We start from the raw sequence: 18571 nt of genomic DNA on the forward strand, positions 1-18571 counted from the left end.
ATTTAGAATAAAAAACTCGTTCAAGGACAAATAAATATTAACATCTGTCTATTATTTGCCTGTTTATATTTTTTAATGTAAACACACCAGGCTTTCTTCAAAAAAATTTTGTATCTATTAATAAATTAATGTATACTATTTGTTATATAATTTTATTCAAAATGTCTTAGGTAATATATATTTAAAGCGTCCAATATAATGAAAGACTTACAAAGAAAGTATTATAGACATAAATCTTCATATTATTACAAAACTCTGGCGCGAAAATATTAACTATTATATATTAATATTTGTTTGGTCCATTGTAGCAGCTACAATTAGGCAATATACAAATTGGACATTTCTTAATAATAAACACTATTACATCCGGAATAAAAATCATTTGGACAACGCAATTTTAGGAGAGATTTTTTGAATTCAGTCTTTAACAAGGAACATATGCTGTAAATACTATTACACCTTCTTCACTAGCAAAACTCGTTATTTTCAATGCTGTGATTTATTATGTAATCTTTAAGCTGTTGTCATTATCATATTAAACACTTTGACTAGATTCATATTTACCGTTTTATTCAATGGAATATGTTAAATATTACGAGGTTTTTTGGAAAAATTGGAATGGAAAAAATCAAAAAATTATGGATAATAATATTTATTGAGAATAAATTAACAAACACCTTTAACACTTTTCTTATTAATAATATTGTCATAATATCAAAAAATGTCAGAATATAGCGATTTAAAGTCTGCAGTATTGACCAAACCATTTTTTACTTTCTATGCATATTGGATTTTCACAGTGGGGGCATCTGTTTAATAATTTTGGAGACACTGGTAAATTGCTTTTTAAATGATGCTTCACCAGGTCAACAATTGTGTCTATGAATAGGGGGTGATCATTTGGAGCAGGGACTCTTCTTATAATTTCTATTCCAGCCTGAAATTTTTAATGTCAATATAAACTTATAAAAACATTATTTGAAAAGTACCTTTTTAGCATCCTCAACAAGCTCTATGTCAAGTTCATGCAATGTTTCTATATGTTCATTTACAAAGGCTATTGGTACTACCACAAGAGCTTTCTTTCCTTGCTGCGCATAACTTTTTACTGATTGATCTGTAAATGGTCCTAACCAAGGAAGGGGGCCTACTTTTGATTGCCATACCAACTGATATGGATTACAATATTGGAGATCCCACATTACTAACTGTACAGTGCATCCAACTTCAGAAGGATAAGAGTCACCCCTATTTACAGCCTAAAAGGAATTATAATAAATCTAAATTACAAAAATATTGCAAGATGTTTTGTTTACTTTTAAAGGTAATGAATGAGCTGAAAAGAGGATAAGAGCATCTTTTCTAACATCTTCAGGCAATGACTGTAATTCTTTTCTAATGAGTTCAGCAAAGCATTTTGCTAAAAGAGGATGAACAGACCATCTATCAATAATGCTTAGTTTCAAATCATTCGATATTCCATTATCACGAAAATATTTATACACCATATTTAAACTAGAACCACTTGTAGCACAGCTATATTGAGGATATTGTGAGAATATTACTGCTCTCTCAACACCATCTCTAAAATAACAGTTCAATATAATATAATAACATTTTGATAAACATTTGTATTTCTGATGATAAACCTTATTAAATTCACTAAAGCTTCTTCAGTAAATGGTGATACATATCTGAATCCTACATAAGGTTTATGTGGTGCAGTTTCAGGGTGTTCTTTATCGAGCCTTTTACATAATAAATCACCTTGAAGTTTAGTCCATTTCAAGATTGGTGAACCGCCTCCTATTTCAGAATACTTTTTCTGAACCTCGGGAGTTCTTCTTTTAGCAATCCATTCACCTAACATACTAAAAGCATTAAATAATAGCTCATACTATTTTCCAAATCCTCATAAATTTACTCTTGTGCAAACGGAAATTGTATCACATCACGGTCAGTCATAATTCGATGCAAATAGTCATAAACCTGGTCTACACATTGGGGGCCTCCCATATTTAACATTACTATAGCAGTTTTTGGTTTAGGAACTTTCGTACTATAGTAAGCAAACTGAGTACATTTTCTAGCTAAAACACCTACATTTAATATAAGGATGGTTACCATCATTTTTAATATATTTACCAAATATCAAACTATGTTTAGGAAACATGGTTGTTTACTTGAAATATGACTATAATAACAGTTATTAATCAAAATATGTTAACCTTAAAAAGATCAAGATACCGGTTCTACAGAATACTTCCAAAAAATTTGTAAAATAATGCCCAAAAATATTTAAAGGTTTATTAACAATAATCAAAAATAAAAAGCAGTGCTTAAGATGACTTTATTATTTATAACAGTATGTTAATTACAATGCTTATTGTTTTACGTGTTTCTGCTAGTTACGGATAGATGGCGCTATTTTTGAATTTGACAAATATGACATATCTTTGATATTTGACAATATAGTTTCCGTTCTAAGCACCGCCCCGTCAATCTGACAAAATAGAAAGCGTTTCCTTAAGTTTTTCGAGTTGAAACTGTCGGTTATCACAATCTATTAAATTTAGTTTCTCGTATGTTGTAACCAGATAAAGTACAAGTAGTTTGAGCATAAAGACATGAAAATGGAGTGGACACCGCAAGAAGAAGGATTGCGGGAAATTTTGACCCTTTTAAAAGAATCGCAATCACCGAATACAGCAACACAGAGGGCTGTACAACAAGTATCCTTTTTTATTTACCTTTCGATTATTGTCGGAAAACTGTAAGTAAATGCAATACCGTAATAGTTTAGAATAAAACTTTATAATTGATAATTTCAAACATTCAGCATGTTCTTGAGAATTTTTTGTTTACAGTTGTTTTGCTGTTTCGTTCATAATCGTTCAAAATTATTATTATACAACAAATATTTAGTTATAATATGAACAATAACAATTTGAGCTTTATCAGTGTCTGAATTTAGTAGAAAGGTCAAATTTGGTAACCTATAAAGTATTTGACAGGCATTTTGTTTTTTATATTTATGCATTTACTTATTGATAAGTTAACTTAATAACAGATTTTCCTTAACTAGCACTTTAGAAATTGGAGGAACTTAATAAATTTCCAGACTTTAATAACTATCTGATGTTTGTTTTGACAAAATTAGTAACAGAAGATGAACCTACCCGGTCTTTGAGTGGATTAATATTAAAAAATAATGTAAAAACACATTATCATAATTTGCTACCATCAGTAACAAATTTTATAAAGACTGAATGCCTCCAAGCTGTTGGTGATGCCAGCCCATTAATCAGAGCAACTGTTGGAATTTTAATAACAACAGTAGCCAGCAAAGGTGATTTATCCTCATGGCCTGAACTCCTACCAGCTTTGTGCAATATGCTAGATTCAACAGATTATAATGTATGTGAAGGTGCTTTTGGAGCTTTACAAAAAATATGTGAGGATTCAGCAGAAGCTTTAGATGCTGACACTACAAATAGACCCTTAGATATTTTGATACCAAAATTTCTGCAGTTTTTTAACCATTCTAGTTCCAAAATTAGGTCATATGCAATTGGTTGTGTTAACCAATTTATTATTCAAAGATCACAGGCATTAATGTTCCACATTGACTCATTTCTACAAGTAAGTAGCTTTGCTTTTTAACATGTCTTAATCATTTTTCACATTTTATTTATTGTTTCAGAATCTTTTCCATGTTGCTGCTGATGATGATGCAGAAGTTAGAAAAAATGTATGTAGGGCTTTGGTAATGCTATTAGAAGTTCGAATGGATAGATTGATAAACCAGATTGATAATATTGTTGAGTATATGTTAGTCAGAACTCAAGATCATGATGAAGGGGTTGCTCTTGAGGCATGTGAGTTTTGGTTGTCACTTGCTGAACAACCAATATGCAAAGGAGTTCTTGGAAATCACCTAAGCAGATTAATACCTGTTCTTGTCAGAGGCATGAAATATTCTGAAATTGATATAATATTGTTAAAGGTGAGCTCACTAATAGTTTTATCTTGAAAATTATTATATTCATGTATTGTATAGGGTGATACGGAAGAAGATGATAATATACCTGATAAAGAGGAGGATATAAAACCAAGATTCCATAAATCTAAACATACTATACCAACAAAGACCAACTCTCAGAATGGAACTGAAAATGGTGTTGAAAAAGGTAATATTATATGTAGTAATTATATATAGCTGTTTTTCTAAAGCCAGAATTATAATTTTAGAAGATGATGAAGATTTTGATGATCCTGATGATGATGGATCCATTTCTGATTGGAATTTAAGAAAATGTAGTGCAGCAGCATTAGATGTTTTAGCTAACGTATTTAAGGATGATCTATTACCCATTCTTATTCCAATATTAAAGGAAACTTTGTTTCATCAAGACTGGGATGTTAAAGAATCTGGTATATTGGCATTGGGTATGTTGATTATATATTTATAATTATAAAATATTATTGACTGAATTATGTATTATATTTAGGTGCTATTGCTGAAGGTTGCATGACTGGTATGATAAATCACTTGCCCGAGTTAATACCTTATTTAATAAATTGTTTAAATGATAAAAAAGCTCTAGTAAGAGCAATTACTTGTTGGACCTTGAGCAGATATGCACATTGGGTTGTAGCTCAGCCTCATGAGTCTTATCTAAAGCCCCTAATGACTGAACTACTTAAAAGAATACTTGATGGGAACAAGAGAGTGCAAGAAGCAGCTTGTTCTGCTTTTGCTACATTGGAGGAAGAAGCATGTACTGAATTAGTTCCCTACTTAGGTTTCATTCTTGAAACTTTAGTATTCGCATTCTCAAAATATCAACACAAAAATCTTCTAATTTTATATGATGCTATAGGCACTCTCGCTGATTCAGTTGGTAGTCATTTAAATAAACCTGAATATATAAATCTTTTAATGCCTCCATTAATACATAAATGGAATGTTTTGAAGGACGAAGATAAGGATTTGTTTCCTTTGTTGGAGGTAAGATTTTTAACGTCTTGTAAAAGTAATTAATAGTGTTTTTATATAAATATGATTTTCAGTGTTTATCTAGTGTAGCGACGGCGCTTCAATCAGGCTTTTTGCCATATTGTGAACCAGTTTATTGCCGCTGTGTTTCGCTTGTTCAACACACACTACTTCTTCATATGGTAATTATATATTATTATTTAATTGAGAGGCATGTGTTAGTTTTGGAAGTAATTATAATAAATATAGTTGTTCAACAATTTAACATAGATTAACATCGTATATAAATATTTATTTCAGGCGAATATACAGAACCCAGATCAATGTGAAGCTCCAGATAAAGATTTTATGATTGTAGCATTAGATCTATTATCTGGTTTAGCTGAAGGATTGAATGGTCATATCGAAAAACTTGTAGAGAACAGTGCAATAATGCAATTGTTACATATATGCATGCAAGATTCTATGCCAGAAGTAAGACAGTCTTCATTTGCTTTATTAGGTGATCTTACGAAAGCATGCTTTCAACACGTAAGGCCGCACATATCGAATTTTTTGTCGATTTTGGGACAAAATTTAAATCCTGAATATATATCAGTGTGTAACAATGCTACTTGGGCCATAGGAGAAATTAGTATTAAATTAGGTGAGTTCTCTATACATATAGGTATATATAAAAATGATGCATAACATTTATTTATAGGTGCTGATACTAGACCCTTTATACCCATGGTTTTAAGCCAATTAATAGAAATTATAAATAAGCCTGATACACCTAAAACTTTACTTGAAAACACAGGTAAGAATTTCTTTATTGTTACCAGCATGACTCGAATGTTATTATTACTCGAGTTATTTTTGCATGTTGCATAAGCTGTTCTTTATATTTCGTTTTAATTTACAAAGAACAGCTGAAATGTCCATAAATATATTTAATAAGTACTGTTGTTAAAGGTAAGATGAAGAGAAATGTTCAGTAGCAGCTCTTAAAAATCCCCATTTATATTTCTGCTTTTTCAACCCACATTAAGTATATTTTTAATAATTATACTTAAATTATTACAGCAAATATACAAAACTAGAAGGACTTTTTAGCTTTAATACAATCGTGACGAAAGTATAACTAGTTAAAAGCTTCTTCATCTGTATATTTCTTTAAAAATAAATATATAACAGTTAAAACAGTGTTGATAAAATCAAAGAACTTTTTTCGTTTTGGCAGTGTATCCTTTCCGATCATTTTTTCAAAACCACCTATAGTTATTATTATTTTGCAGCCTTGTTTTGTGTTTTTAGATGTATGTTGTGACAGTTTTAATTGAGCTATGTCTAGTTTAATTATAGATTTTGTGTCGCAAAAACTGTTTCTCGACCACTACAAAAATCTAACTGGTAGTAATCTCAAGGGCAAATACTGGGATCCACTGCGCAATCCCGTTTAACTTCTTTAAACAGTAAAAAAACTAATTAGTGAGTAAATAACAGAAAGAGACTCTTTTTTTTTCAAATTTTTTCTTGTCAATAATTTTGTTTGTATTACGATTTCAATTTGTTTGGATCTAGGTTTTTTACTTGTACTTGTATTGATTTATTTTTAATGTGACTCATTTGAATTTGGTTGGTTTAAAGTTCTTTTTTTATCAAGCACTGATTTATTTTCTTTGAGCTTTGATGAGGTATTGTCTACGTTTAGGCAACATTTTGTCATAGTTTAATTATCATCAGGGAAATTGCGAATATGTATATTTGATGGTTTGTTAATTTCTTATCAGTTTTTCTACTGCCTAAGACTTTGTTCAGTAAGTTTTATGTTCGATCATTCGAGAGATTTGGTAGAAACGGTGGCAGAAGTTTTGGATTCCAGAAAGTTATTTGCAAAAAATGGGACAAAAACATCATAATGGGATTTTAAAAAGGATTTTTGCACATTGTTTTAGCTTGGAAGTTTCCCCACAGAACAACAAAACTTATTGAACAACAGATGAATAACTTAAATTGCGTTTAATATTTGGTAAAAATTAACGACCTGTATAAAGGATTATTCAACAAGAAGTAGTTTTTATAAATTAATAACACATATAAACTTGGTAATATCTGAAAACATTTTAACTAACTAGTTTATAATAAAAAACGGGCCCATTTTAATAAACTAATAATATGAACGTCTTCTTGGGATAACCTGTATTTGCAATGCCCCATGATTACTGTTTATGGTTTTTAATTTTCGATTTCTATTTTCAGATCGAATATCCAACATAATTCGACAGAATATTGCGATTATTATCAAAAATCAAATGATATCGATTTAATTATGTCGGATGTTCGTCATTCTATTATATATTATATTATTTAATAATTTTTATCTGCAATTTAATGATAATTTATGCATAACTTGACTGATTTCTTTGTAATTGAGTTGTTTTTTTGTTCTGTTTTTGTTCTCGGTATAGCCATAACAATTGGTCGACTAGGTTATGTCTGCCCCCATGATGTCGCCCCAATGTTACAACAGTTTGTTCGACAGTGGTCTGTAACCCTTTTTTATTATTTTATTTTAATTTTTAATCTCTCGTTAAGTTAAATTTATTAAGTTAATTTGCGTTTTTTGAGTTAACGATAACGAGTTTAAACTAACGTATAGGAAGCTAACCAATACTAACGTCCCAAAATTATTTCGATTATTAGCAAAATACAAGAAATTATTTCTCCTCAATTTTATGAATGAATATATTGTTTTGTTTTGGTAAGTATACTAGTTAAAGCATGCTCGTATTTGTTCTCAGTGTCAGGTAACATGACATGTTGTCATAAAATTGAGGAGTCTTACACCATCATTTTAATGAAAAGCAACAATGCTCACTTGTATATAATAGGTCAATTGAAAAGTCCCCGGCCTACCATAGTAAAACACATTTTTTTGGCAATTTTTTTTATTCAACATAATTCCCTTCAGGGATGGTAACACTGATTATAGCGACCCTCCAACTTTTCGATACCATTTTTCTAGTACGATTTATCCTTTACTTCAAAATAGGCCTCAGTTTCGGCGATCACCTCTTCATTCGACGAAAATTTCTTCCCAGTGAGCATTCTTTTGAGATCTGAGAGCAGGAAATAGTCGCTGAAGGCCAGATATGGAGAATGCTGTGGATAAGGAAGCAATTCGAAGCCCAATTCATGGATTTTTGCCATCGTTTTCACTGACTTGTGACACGGTGCATTGTCTTGGCGAAGCAGCATTTGTTTCTTTTTTTTTTCAATGCGGCCATTTTTTGGCGATTTCGTCCTTCAAACGGTCCAATAACGCTATGTAATAGTCGCTATTGATAGTCGTTCCTTTTTCAAGGTAGTCAATGAAAATTATTTCATGCGCATCCCAAAATACAGACGCCATAACCTTGCCAGCCGACTGTTTGCGTTTTTCCACGCTTTGGAGCGGATTCATCGTATACAGTTCACTCGGATAACGTCGATTGGACTTCGGAGTGAAATGATGGAGCCATGTTTCATCCATTATCATATATCGACGCAAAACTCGGGTTTATTGCGCTTAATATCATCTTCAAACACTGTTCCTAATCATCAACTCTTCGTTGTTTTTTTGGCAAAAGTGAGCTCGCGCGGCACCCACTTTGCACAGAACATTCTCATACCCAAATATTTGTAAATGATATGATGTACACGTTCAGATATCTTCAGAGTGTCTGCTATTTCATTCAATTTCAATTTACAGTCATTCAAAATCATTTTCGTCGGTAATAACCTCTTTTGGGCGTCCAATGCGTTCGCCGTCTTCGGTGCTCATTTCACCACGTCTAAACATAGCATAGCAATCCTTGATGGTTGATTTTCCTGGGGCAGTCTACAAAACCTCGCCATCAAGCCAAGTTTTTGCGAAATTCCTTTTTATCCATTTTTTCACAATAACAAAAGTTGCTTCACTTAAAATGCTATAATTCACAAACTAATGATTCGACAGCTGTCAAATTTATACACGCATCTTTTGAGGTTTAGGGCTAACTAAAAAACATATGGATTTAATTCTGGTAGCGCCATCTACGTGTAAAAGGCCAAGGACTTTTCAATTGACCTGTTACATTGTGTTAGCTGTATGAAGAAGTAATTCACGTTTTTTAACGTTCAATCGTTGACATCGGAGATAATAAATATAGTCTACCCAAAGAAGTTGACTTCAAAACGTCGCGATGTTACCGTATCAATTCTGAGTTTTAGTTTTTGTCTGACGTATAACTAAATTCTAGTCTAAATAAAATAATGAAACATTATAGTACATCTAATGCATACATTCTCGAATAATTTAAACTACAGTTAATTAAACAGCCACAATAGTTTATAGGGAAGAATAGTTTTATTATATTTACATTTTACTCTTTTCCTCACCACTCATGATGTAGAGTTCTAGGCATGTTTTTTTATGTAGTGATATCCCCTGAATGCATAATCCACCGAATTAACAATTGTATATCCAAGTAATGTATTTTACTTTCATTCGAGAGCATATTTACCTTTTTATGTTTAGTTTTTTTTCCTTCAATGGTGTGTTTACTTGTCAACTCATCTTGGTATCACTGTATATTTTATTTCTTCTTCTACTATCTGTGTACACCATTTCTGATAAAATTAATTACTGAATTCTCCTTAATGTATTTACTATATCTATAAAACAGTTTTCATCCCCTCCTCATACATTCTGACCTAATGCTCATGTATAATTCTGAACAATTACACATATATCTATGCACATAAATCATTCAAAGTCTTCAATACAACTTCCTACAGTTATCATATATTAATTATATAGTCACCTTTAGTTGTTTCCGCTCTCATCACCCTATCTTGGAAATTATGTGTTAAAGTTCCATTAGACCTTTTCGTGGATTATCTTTACACCTTTTACCCACTTTATTACCCAAGAGTCTATGAAAGAATGTTCTACATCTCTCAAAAAGCTGCATATCTCTAAGCTTTCTATGGATATTTCTCAGACTTAACAGTTTACTATTGGTTTCCTAATTGTATTAAATTATGTTTATATTGAAAAAAGTACTCACTGTTTTTATACATTTCATATATTTGATAACTGCATCTAGCTAGCATCAAGCTGATCTTGATTCGTCACCTTCTTCATATGAGGACCGTTTTTTCAGTGAATCCAAAACGATTTGTCTTGCATCGTCATTTTTAATGAGAGCAATAGTAAGCAACGATTTGAAATTTATTAAAACAAGCAAAGCATTAAAACGTTTGCGGGTTTATAACCTGTAGTTATAATAACTAATATTTTAAAGAATTTTGCAGACATTTGACAACCGAACGACTTTTGCATTCGTTTACGTGTTCGAACAGACAGCATTGTATTTATAACTGGAATAAAATGAGAAGGAAAATATCGTCTGATTCTAAAACGAATTTACAAATTGCGGCAATATATAAAACATCTTGATGACGTATGTCCACAACTTCTTTGGATAAAGTATATGTTCTTAAACTTATTATTGGCCAAAAAGTTAGACAAGGGCGATTAATAATCGCATGAGGAATCGTCTGGACGATATGGTGGATGCGGAATCAATCAGCTTTTCAGTTTAGTCCAGAAGTATCGTTTTTGTTGTTCTATGTCAGGTTTTGTTAGGCTTCACTTGTTATTCAGTTTTTTATCAAAAGGAATTAATTTTTGATGTGAAAATATCAGTGAAATCAAATGATCATCAGTTAGAGTATCTTCGCTACAATTTACTATTATGCACGTCAATATATAAGCAGTTGATCTATTCAAGTCGAGCTGATAGTTTTGTAATTCAAATGAGCGTGAATTACTTTTCTACGCATTTAATGATTTACGATAAAATGAAATCACACTGCATTGTTCTTTTCATTCAAGTGCTTTCTCTGAACTCCATCAATTGTAGGTGTATATCTCTAAGGAACATAAGAGATAATGAAGAAAAGGATAGTGCCTTCAGGGGAATGTGTCAAATGATTCAGGTAAATCCCATAGGTGTCATAACTGACTTCATATTTTTCTGCGATGCTGTGGCTTCATGGATTACACCAAAGGATGATTTAAAAGCTGTCTTCCATAAGGTAAAACACTAATGTTTTATAGAATAGCCTCTATACTGTTTTCCTTTTCTTTTTTTAATAGATTTTACACACATTCAAAGCGCAAGTAGGTGAAGATAATTGGAGAAGGTTTAGTGACCAATTCCCACTGCAACTAAAAGAGAGATTACAAACCTTATATGGGATATGAACTCTGAACAAGGTATTTACCGATACTAACTTCAATTTGTTTAATTGATTGAACATGCGTATTACGATCCAGTGAAACAAACGTTCATTTTTAGGGTTTATATGGGGATTTTACGAACAATTTCAAGATACCGGGGAGGGTTAACCTGGACGAAATAATCACATTATGCTTGCAGATCTAAAGACAAGGGGGTGGGATCAAATTTAATAACACTTCAACTGAGGAGAATCCCGTTACAAGTACTCAAATATATTTTAAAAGCAGCGTTTTATATATGTATATTTTTTTTGATTATTTTATCAATTCAATGATACACGTGCTGGTAGAATAAGTTTATTTTTCTTTATACTGGCGATTTTTGAGGTTTTTAAATACGAGAAATACCAGAAATGAATTTCCTACTATACTGAATAAATTTGTATATAGCTATTTTTTTATTTAACTTTATTTAATGTTGAATCAATAAATATGGTGAGATTTTTTTGCAATTTTAATAATTTTTTTAAATTGATTTTGCCCGGTATTAGTATGAAATTCATGTATGTAAAATTTAACATTCAAGCACTTAGTTAAAAGGAAGCAAACAAATTAGAATTGTTAAAGGTTACATACAAATTATATGTTAGGCATAACATTTGCATGCAATGGTTTGGTAATAAATATGTTGTAACAATGAGAACTTTTTACTCATAAACCTAAAATAAATTATCACCATGCAAAATCAAGTCCATTCATTTTCAACTAAAATTTTTTGGGTCTTAAGACAATCCATTAGAAAGCAATTAGATTTAGTAAATAAAAATGAGTAAAATAGTTCTTGATTTTCTTTAAAAAAAAACAACATCTTTGAAAGGAGATTTATCTATATTCCAGTATTTCCCTAATTTTTTTTAATATAAATAATGAAGCAAATTTCAATATTCAAATACATTCGATGCAGATTATTCATAATTCCAAAGCAGTATTTCTAATTCTCCTTTTGAAGATTATCTTAACAAATACATTGTACATAGTAGCGAAAAATCTACAATTCCTTTATCCTTATGAGGACTTCTGGATCCTGTACCTGGTCCTATTCCTGAATATCCTATAAGTCCATTGATAATGGTCCTTTAATTTGAATGATTTTTGAGTGTTCTTATTGTAGTTTCCTCAATATGCGGTAACGTAATTTTTTATAGGCCATATTTCATGTATATACAGTGAGTAAAACAAATACTCAAAATTTGTAATGTTTATTAATAATATAGTTTCGGCCGACATCCATAGTTTTTTTAATTAAAATTTCTTATAATTTTTTATAATCTTATAAGTTTTAATTACATGGAATATGACTTAAGTAGGTATAAATTGACTGATGATGTGACTATAAAAATTACGTTGACATGCCAATCATCTATGAACAGATAGTAGTATTTTTTTAAATGTGCGAGAAGTTACTAAGCTTCGAGCACTTCGAATTTAATTATTAAATGTTGTGCATCAATCCATTTGACCTCAACATGTATTGTGATAATAATTTAGTGATTATAAAGATAAATGTTTTTGTGATAACAATTGTAATTAAATAAGACTTACTAGTATTTTCATCATTTGCGAATTAGTAAATTTAATCTGAGTAAAAGAGAAAATGACATTTAAGTGAGATTTGTTATTCTTTTAATTAATATTATTATTATTATTAATATTTCACTTCTCAGTTTTATATATTTTTGACTTGATACTATTCGTATATTTATATTCACTATTAAGGTTTAGATTCTTTATTTGTGTTTACTCATTTTTTTTTCTTTAGACGTAATTTAAGTTGTGTGTATGTGAAAAGTTTGTAAATCCTCTATGTTACAGAAGTCTTCGTTCCTTCTACACTCCATTATCCATTCCTTATTGCGTTGATTGCGCAATTCCTTTTGGTCATATTAAAAATATGTAAAATTTAGAAGTTATTGGCAATACTTCATGTACCGTCTTTTAATTTTTTTTGTTAATTAACATAGGCGGGCATAACACAAATTTATTTTTATCACAAACCAATTCGCACATCATGGTTTTCAGATTAATTTATTATATAAATGAGACTAATGGAATGATATTGATTTGTTGTCATACAACAGTTTATTACTCTGCAGGTACATGAGGTATAAACAATTAGTTACCCAAAGCTCAATATTTTTTTACTCATTCTGTTAACACAAAATGCCAGAAGATTAACAGTTATTTTTTTTACGTTAAGTTGTTTTCCATACCTAAGTTGTAACCTAACACTTTAGGCTCAATTATTTATATAAGAAAGTGGTTCAATTCCCTGTAAATTATAACAGAATAGTACCTTTATAGTTTTGTGCAGCTGTATTGATTTTGTAAAGGGGTTTTATTAAACATTTATCACAAATTAGTATTTTTCATTTTTTCTTACGGTAAGTTGCCTCTAGACCTCGACATGTTGGAATTGAATACACTTTATGTTGCCTATTATCTTGTTAAAAGTGTAATACATTAATGTTGTTTGTCAATGTTGATTTTTTTTCTAAAAGATTTAGTTGAAGAAATCGTGAAAAGTTGTAACCATTACGATAGCCAATAGAAAGGAAATAAAGTAAACTTGTGAAAGGATTTTTGTTTCATTAAAACCTAACGATTTCTTATTAATCTCGGAGTTCGGATACAGGGGGTGGTGAAGGATTATAAAAGATGTTTTGGTTTTATTAACACTTAATTATTACACTAATACAAACCGCAGAGTTTAGACACATAGAGTGGTATTGTGAAGGGTTTTTTTTATTTCATTTAAACTTAATGATTTACTAATAAACGCTTCAGGGCTGTGATACATGAAGTGGTAGAATAGTAAACAATTTTTTGTTTCATTAAAAATACTAATTATACATGTCTCATTGTTAAGTCGTTTGGAGCTACAATAGTATTGTGAAGGATTTTTTGTTTTATGTAACTCACAGCTGGTATATATGAACACCTGACCACAGTAGTCTCCATCTACCGATCAGTTGATGTTGAAATAAAACACATATGTACAGGATAATTACACATTTTATTATTAAAAATAATAAATAATTTCTATATGCACGAGCAAGTATACTAACAGTTTTCTATAAATAAAAAAGGGCTAACTTATAAAATGGACATCCAAATTGACAGTTTGCATGATGAAACTTCTCTCGCTTAATGTAAGACTAGTATTTAATTATACGGATTGAAGGATACATAGAAACGTCAAATATTTTAAACATCTGTCTAAAGTAACTTTTCCCAAAATTACACACTTAAAAAATCTTACACGCTAAATGTTAGAAAGTGTGCATCTTTATTTAGCAAACAATTATAACATCCATATTATCTTATTATTCACGCAGGAAGAATAAAAGTGTGCATTAACACTAAATTCTCCTTATTTTAATTAAATACAAACAAAATGTCCGAATAATTCTTTTAATGTTGCGACAAATAATCGTTTACTAAGCTTCTTATACACTAACAAATAATTTTTTTTTAATATATAAAATTTTCCCTGACCTGGGTTAGGCAAAGGACCATAACCTTCAAACCTTTTTTTTTCTCAATATAACTCTCTAAAACGGAATACTTTTTAAAATTAAACTGCTGTTAGAATTTGTTATGCCCAAATTAAAAAAAATAATAATAACCTCGCTTATTTGATACCGGACATATTGTCCCCTCATTGCTTTATAATAACTTATCTCGTCTACTCGTTTTCAGACTTGTTCAGCACATTGCTTAACTACCTATCTAGTGATCGACGCGCTAGCATCATAACTTAATTCATTGAAAGAAAAATCTATCACAATGTCAGGAGTTCATTTTAATTAGACCGTACAAGATTCAAAAATTCGGGCTTAAAAATTCAAAAACATTCCACGATCGATCAGCAGTTTACGTTACCCTCATTCTTGACTTATTATATTAACATCTAAAATATATTTAAGAAAGTACTGCTTACCACAGTGTATCTGAGTATAAAAGTGCATTAGAAAAGTAATAAAAAATACTCGTAAAAAAATTCAGTATAAACTTTTAAAAACCGACTTTACAAAAGCTGTAATTTGTTTTTGTCATATATATATATTTATATAATTTTTTTTTTCTTGTCAAAACTTCATAACGTTTTTGTACCAAAGTCCTGAAATTTCCAAATCCTCCTTTATATCTCTACTAATTCAGTTGCAAAAAAATGATCGCAAACATTAAGGGCAAAAATTGACACGATATAAGTAACCAAGTTGCATCAAAATAGTTTATATAAATAGATGTCTAAATATAACTGGACGAGAAATATCACATAATTTGTTTTATTCGTAATGATAGTTCCGAAGCCAGAATATTAAAAGCCAACTTACACACATTAAAAGTAACTGAACCGTGATATCGATTGTTTCTTTCAGTTATGAAGTCTTGAAATATACACATTATTTGAAACATGGCAAAACATTTAATAGATATTTTTGCATCTAATTTATATCAAAGCACCTATTTCAAAAAGACATAGAAGCTATTATTATATACTTATTTACTAATTCTGTTTTATATATAAGACCTCTTCATTTCGGTGCAAATTATAGTAAAGGCCAGGTTTAAATTATATATACGTATATAAGAAAATAATCTAAAATAAATGCAAATTTTATGTTACTCTTAATATCAGTTTTTAGATATACAGGAATGTATATATAGAAAAAAAATGTGTTCAATAAATAAATAGCAATACCATTCTAGTACTTTGTACTATTTTAATTAGTTACGATCGGAATTTGCAGGAAGAATTATATTATTAGCTAAATGGATGGATATTAACTTTGTTTAGTACAACGTTAACACTTAAGTAAAGTATGCCCATTGATACTAATCCCAATACCCAGGTACAATATTCATCGAGAACTTCGTTGATTTAAATTAGGAAATATCTTTTTGAAGGTTCGGCCGTCGTTCAATCTAAACCGATTCAGATGGCTTTGATTGGATACAGCGTCACCTCAAACTCGTCACTATTTCAGTCTTCTAAGAAATCAAACGCGGTTAGAAATTGAAGCAGATGCTTTGATGACAAATAGAGCCACTAGGATAGATAAATAGTTATATGTATATAAAAATCTTGAAAGGTAACATTTAAATGAATTAGTTAGCCCTCGCTTGGAATATTATCAAGAACAATGAACAATCAACCAACAGATTGATAATAAACATTTGGAAAACGTCATTTAATAGTAAGATAATTTTCCGTTGATTATTGACCTGTTGGCGTGAAAATGTCATATGGAAATTCCTAATTTAAATCTTCTTTCCGTTCTAGAGCTGCTTAATATCGAATTTCTATACGACAGGTTTATTACTAAATTAAATTATATATAAACACATTCCGTTCCAAGCGTAGTCTATTTAGATGATATATTTTCTAAAAAGTCCAAAAAATATGAACTATTTTGTTCTTTTAAAATGTTTAAACAAGATTTTTAGCTTACGACTGAATGTCCCAGATTTAATTTTTTTTTATCTTACCGTAACTTAACGAGAAAAACAAGATCGATACAAATCTAATTTTGTACTCATTTTTCCCTCATCTCTCCGATTAAGTAAGATTTCTCTTAAAACTATTTAATCCTGTCGTAAATATGGGACACTCCGTACAAAGCGTATCAACATACAATAAGTGCTTTTTTGGTTGTGACTGAGTAACAGCCAATGACTAGGGTACACACATTGGGATGATAAATTTTTTTTCGAAAACCTGCTACTGCCTAATCGCATGTCACATACACGTCAGTGCGTATAGGTACAAAAGGACGGGCAGCCCATAACTGGATTAATCCTCATGCGTCTGTTTCACCCCCTTTTAACCTCAACCTAGCAAAATCTTCAAAAATTATATCATCATCATGATCTTGTATGTTGTTTTCATCCCTGTTGAAAAAAGTCAACCTTTTATTGTTTTATATTATTTTTCTATGTATAAGGTTTTTCAATTTGGACGATTTGGCGAAGAAACGACCAGATATGGATATATACCAGGTCGCAATACATACATAAAAAGTTATTAGATGGCCCTATTTGACCTCGGTCTCAATCAACTCCTTATAGTTAACCTAACCTAGACCATCATCAAACACGAACTGTTTCATTTAATTCCTCTTCACTATCAAACCCGCCATTATTGAAAAACCCTTTAGTACGTTGACGAGAAAGTAAATTATATTTTCAGTAAATACTTACGCATCAAGCTGTATCAAATTCGTATCAACTGGAACATCATTTTCACCATCTTTACTCACTCTCCTAGATGGGGTAACGCTTGGTGGAATTGGTTCTTCCTCAGGTTTGGGATGCATCAATATAAACGGCAATTCAGCCACCAGATCCCTTAAAATGCGTGCAATATATAAAAACATTTATCTAAACTAAAAAAGGTTAATAGAATCTTACCCTCCTAAAGCTCCAAGACATAGCTTCACTTTAACTTTATATTGAACAATAATACCCAAATTTTCACGCTGAGAAGGATCGGCAACTCTGAAAACCACATTCTAATGTCATTCTGTTACCATATTTCAATTTTAACGTTCAGTTTCTTTTTGATTAACCCTCGTAAGCCCTTCGTGAATCTACATATCAATACGACTAATTCTACAAATCAATAATCATGCACAATATTTCATGCTGTTAGTTTACAATGCAATAAACAGCAAAATAAAAGATAAGTGTAGAAATTTCCTGGTAAAAATCGTTTATTTAATAAAGCGAAGCTTTATTATGAGGCCCTCCATAATATTTTGTTTTTAAAACATGATATTTCCTTTAGCCCGGACTATTTTTATTTTTGGGATTTTGTACGTGCCGGGAAATTAATGTTCTAGTTGATTTTAGAATGTATATGCTGATTTAAACATTAACCGAGTAATTGTCATTCTTTTTTATTTGACAAAAGCTTCTTGTTTTCAAAATACATCGGTGGAAAATATTTATTTTTCATTTAAGACGATAGATTAAATGATAAATTTATTAATACTAAGAAGGTCAAATTTCCTAGAACATGAAATAGAAAAAAACAATGTAGCATCTTAGATATCATCACATGATGTCAACTCGATAGTAAAGATAATATTAGCTTCATAAATAAGCTGTTTTTAATTATGGTACCTAATAAAAAGGCTACATTCATTTGTCTCGTCATTATTTGAAAATTAAATTTAGAAAATACATGTTGATTTAGTTAGTTCGACTTAAGTTGAGACATACTTATTTACCAATCATATGGTACCTTTTGGTTTAAC

At 30.4% G+C, this 18571-nt stretch overlaps 3 protein-coding genes across 10 annotated transcripts in view; 1 reads left to right on the top strand and 2 right to left on the bottom strand.

Moving 5' to 3' along the window:
- Positions 1 to 636: 636 nt before the first annotated feature.
- Positions 637 to 2307, bottom strand: FeCH (ferrochelatase, mitochondrial). 2 transcript variants are annotated; one of them, XM_076404772.1, is made up of 6 exons: positions 2146 to 2307; positions 1925 to 2090; positions 1650 to 1871; positions 1317 to 1584; positions 990 to 1259; positions 637 to 937 (listed from the first exon to the last, which is right to left on the bottom strand). In XM_076404772.1, the coding sequence occupies exons 1-6, from the start codon at positions 2171 to 2173 to the stop codon at positions 740 to 742; spliced, it is 1152 nt and encodes a 383-aa protein (XP_076260887.1). In that variant the 5' UTR covers positions 2174 to 2307; the 3' UTR covers positions 637 to 739. The 2 variants fall into 2 exon arrangements, with proteins under 2 accessions (XP_076260887.1, XP_076260886.1); XM_076404771.1 differs by having other exon boundaries at positions 1925 to 2099; positions 2146 to 2302.
- Positions 2308 to 2468: 161 nt separating this feature from the next.
- Tnpo (transportin 1) lies at positions 2469 to 13884 on the top strand. The gene is made up of 13 exons (XM_076404761.1): positions 2469 to 2732; positions 3094 to 3642; positions 3704 to 4006; positions 4061 to 4190; positions 4252 to 4449; positions 4512 to 5011; positions 5074 to 5181; positions 5300 to 5645; positions 5703 to 5798; positions 7450 to 7525; positions 10930 to 11104; positions 11166 to 11285; positions 11368 to 13884. The coding sequence occupies exons 1-12, from the start codon at positions 2628 to 2630 to the stop codon at positions 11271 to 11273; spliced, it is 2694 nt and encodes an 897-aa protein (XP_076260876.1). The 5' UTR covers positions 2469 to 2627; the 3' UTR covers positions 11274 to 11285; positions 11368 to 13884.
- A 419-nt stretch (positions 13885 to 14303) lies between these two features.
- Positions 14304 to 18571, bottom strand: part of LOC143196862 (beta-arrestin-1) — a 30696-nt gene continuing 26428 nt past the window's right edge. For all 7 annotated transcript variants that reach the window (XM_076404767.1, XM_076404770.1, XM_076404764.1 and 4 more), the window contains 3 exons: positions 17724 to 17810; positions 17514 to 17660; positions 14304 to 17204 (listed from right to left, as the gene is read on the bottom strand). In XM_076404767.1, the coding sequence (XP_076260882.1) occupies positions 17114 to 17204; positions 17514 to 17660; positions 17724 to 17810 (325 nt within the window). In that variant the 3' untranslated portion in view covers positions 14304 to 17113. The remainder of the gene's footprint in view (positions 17205 to 17513; positions 17661 to 17723; positions 17811 to 18571) is intronic.

The sequence above is a fragment of the Rhynchophorus ferrugineus genome, unplaced genomic scaffold, assembly GCF_030347505.1.
Source record: "Rhynchophorus ferrugineus isolate W39M unplaced genomic scaffold, kcgeb_rfMv2 rfM5, whole genome shotgun sequence".
NCBI classification, from domain to species: domain Eukaryota; kingdom Metazoa; phylum Arthropoda; class Insecta; order Coleoptera; family Curculionidae; genus Rhynchophorus; species Rhynchophorus ferrugineus.

Coding starts and splice junctions, on each gene's coding strand:
- FeCH (XM_076404771.1), bottom strand. CDS start 2,173: ATGTTTCCTAAACATAGTTTGATATTTG. Junction 1,260..1,316: donor CTCATTCATTACCTTTAAAA/GTAAACAAAACA, acceptor AATTCCTTTTAG/GCTGTAAATAGGGGTGACTC. Junction 938..989: donor TTGTTGAGGATGCTAAAAAG/GTACTTTTCAAA, acceptor TAAAAATTTCAG/GCTGGAATAGAAATTATAAG.
- Tnpo (XM_076404761.1), top strand. CDS start 2,628: ATGAAAATGGAGTGGACACCGCAAGAAGAAGGATTGCGGGAAATTTTG. Junction 2,733..3,093: donor CACAGAGGGCTGTACAACAA/GTATCCTTTTTT, acceptor CTAGCACTTTAG/AAATTGGAGGAACTTAATAA. Junction 5,799..7,449: donor AACTTTACTTGAAAACACAG/GTAAGAATTTCT, acceptor TTCTCGGTATAG/CCATAACAATTGGTCGACTA.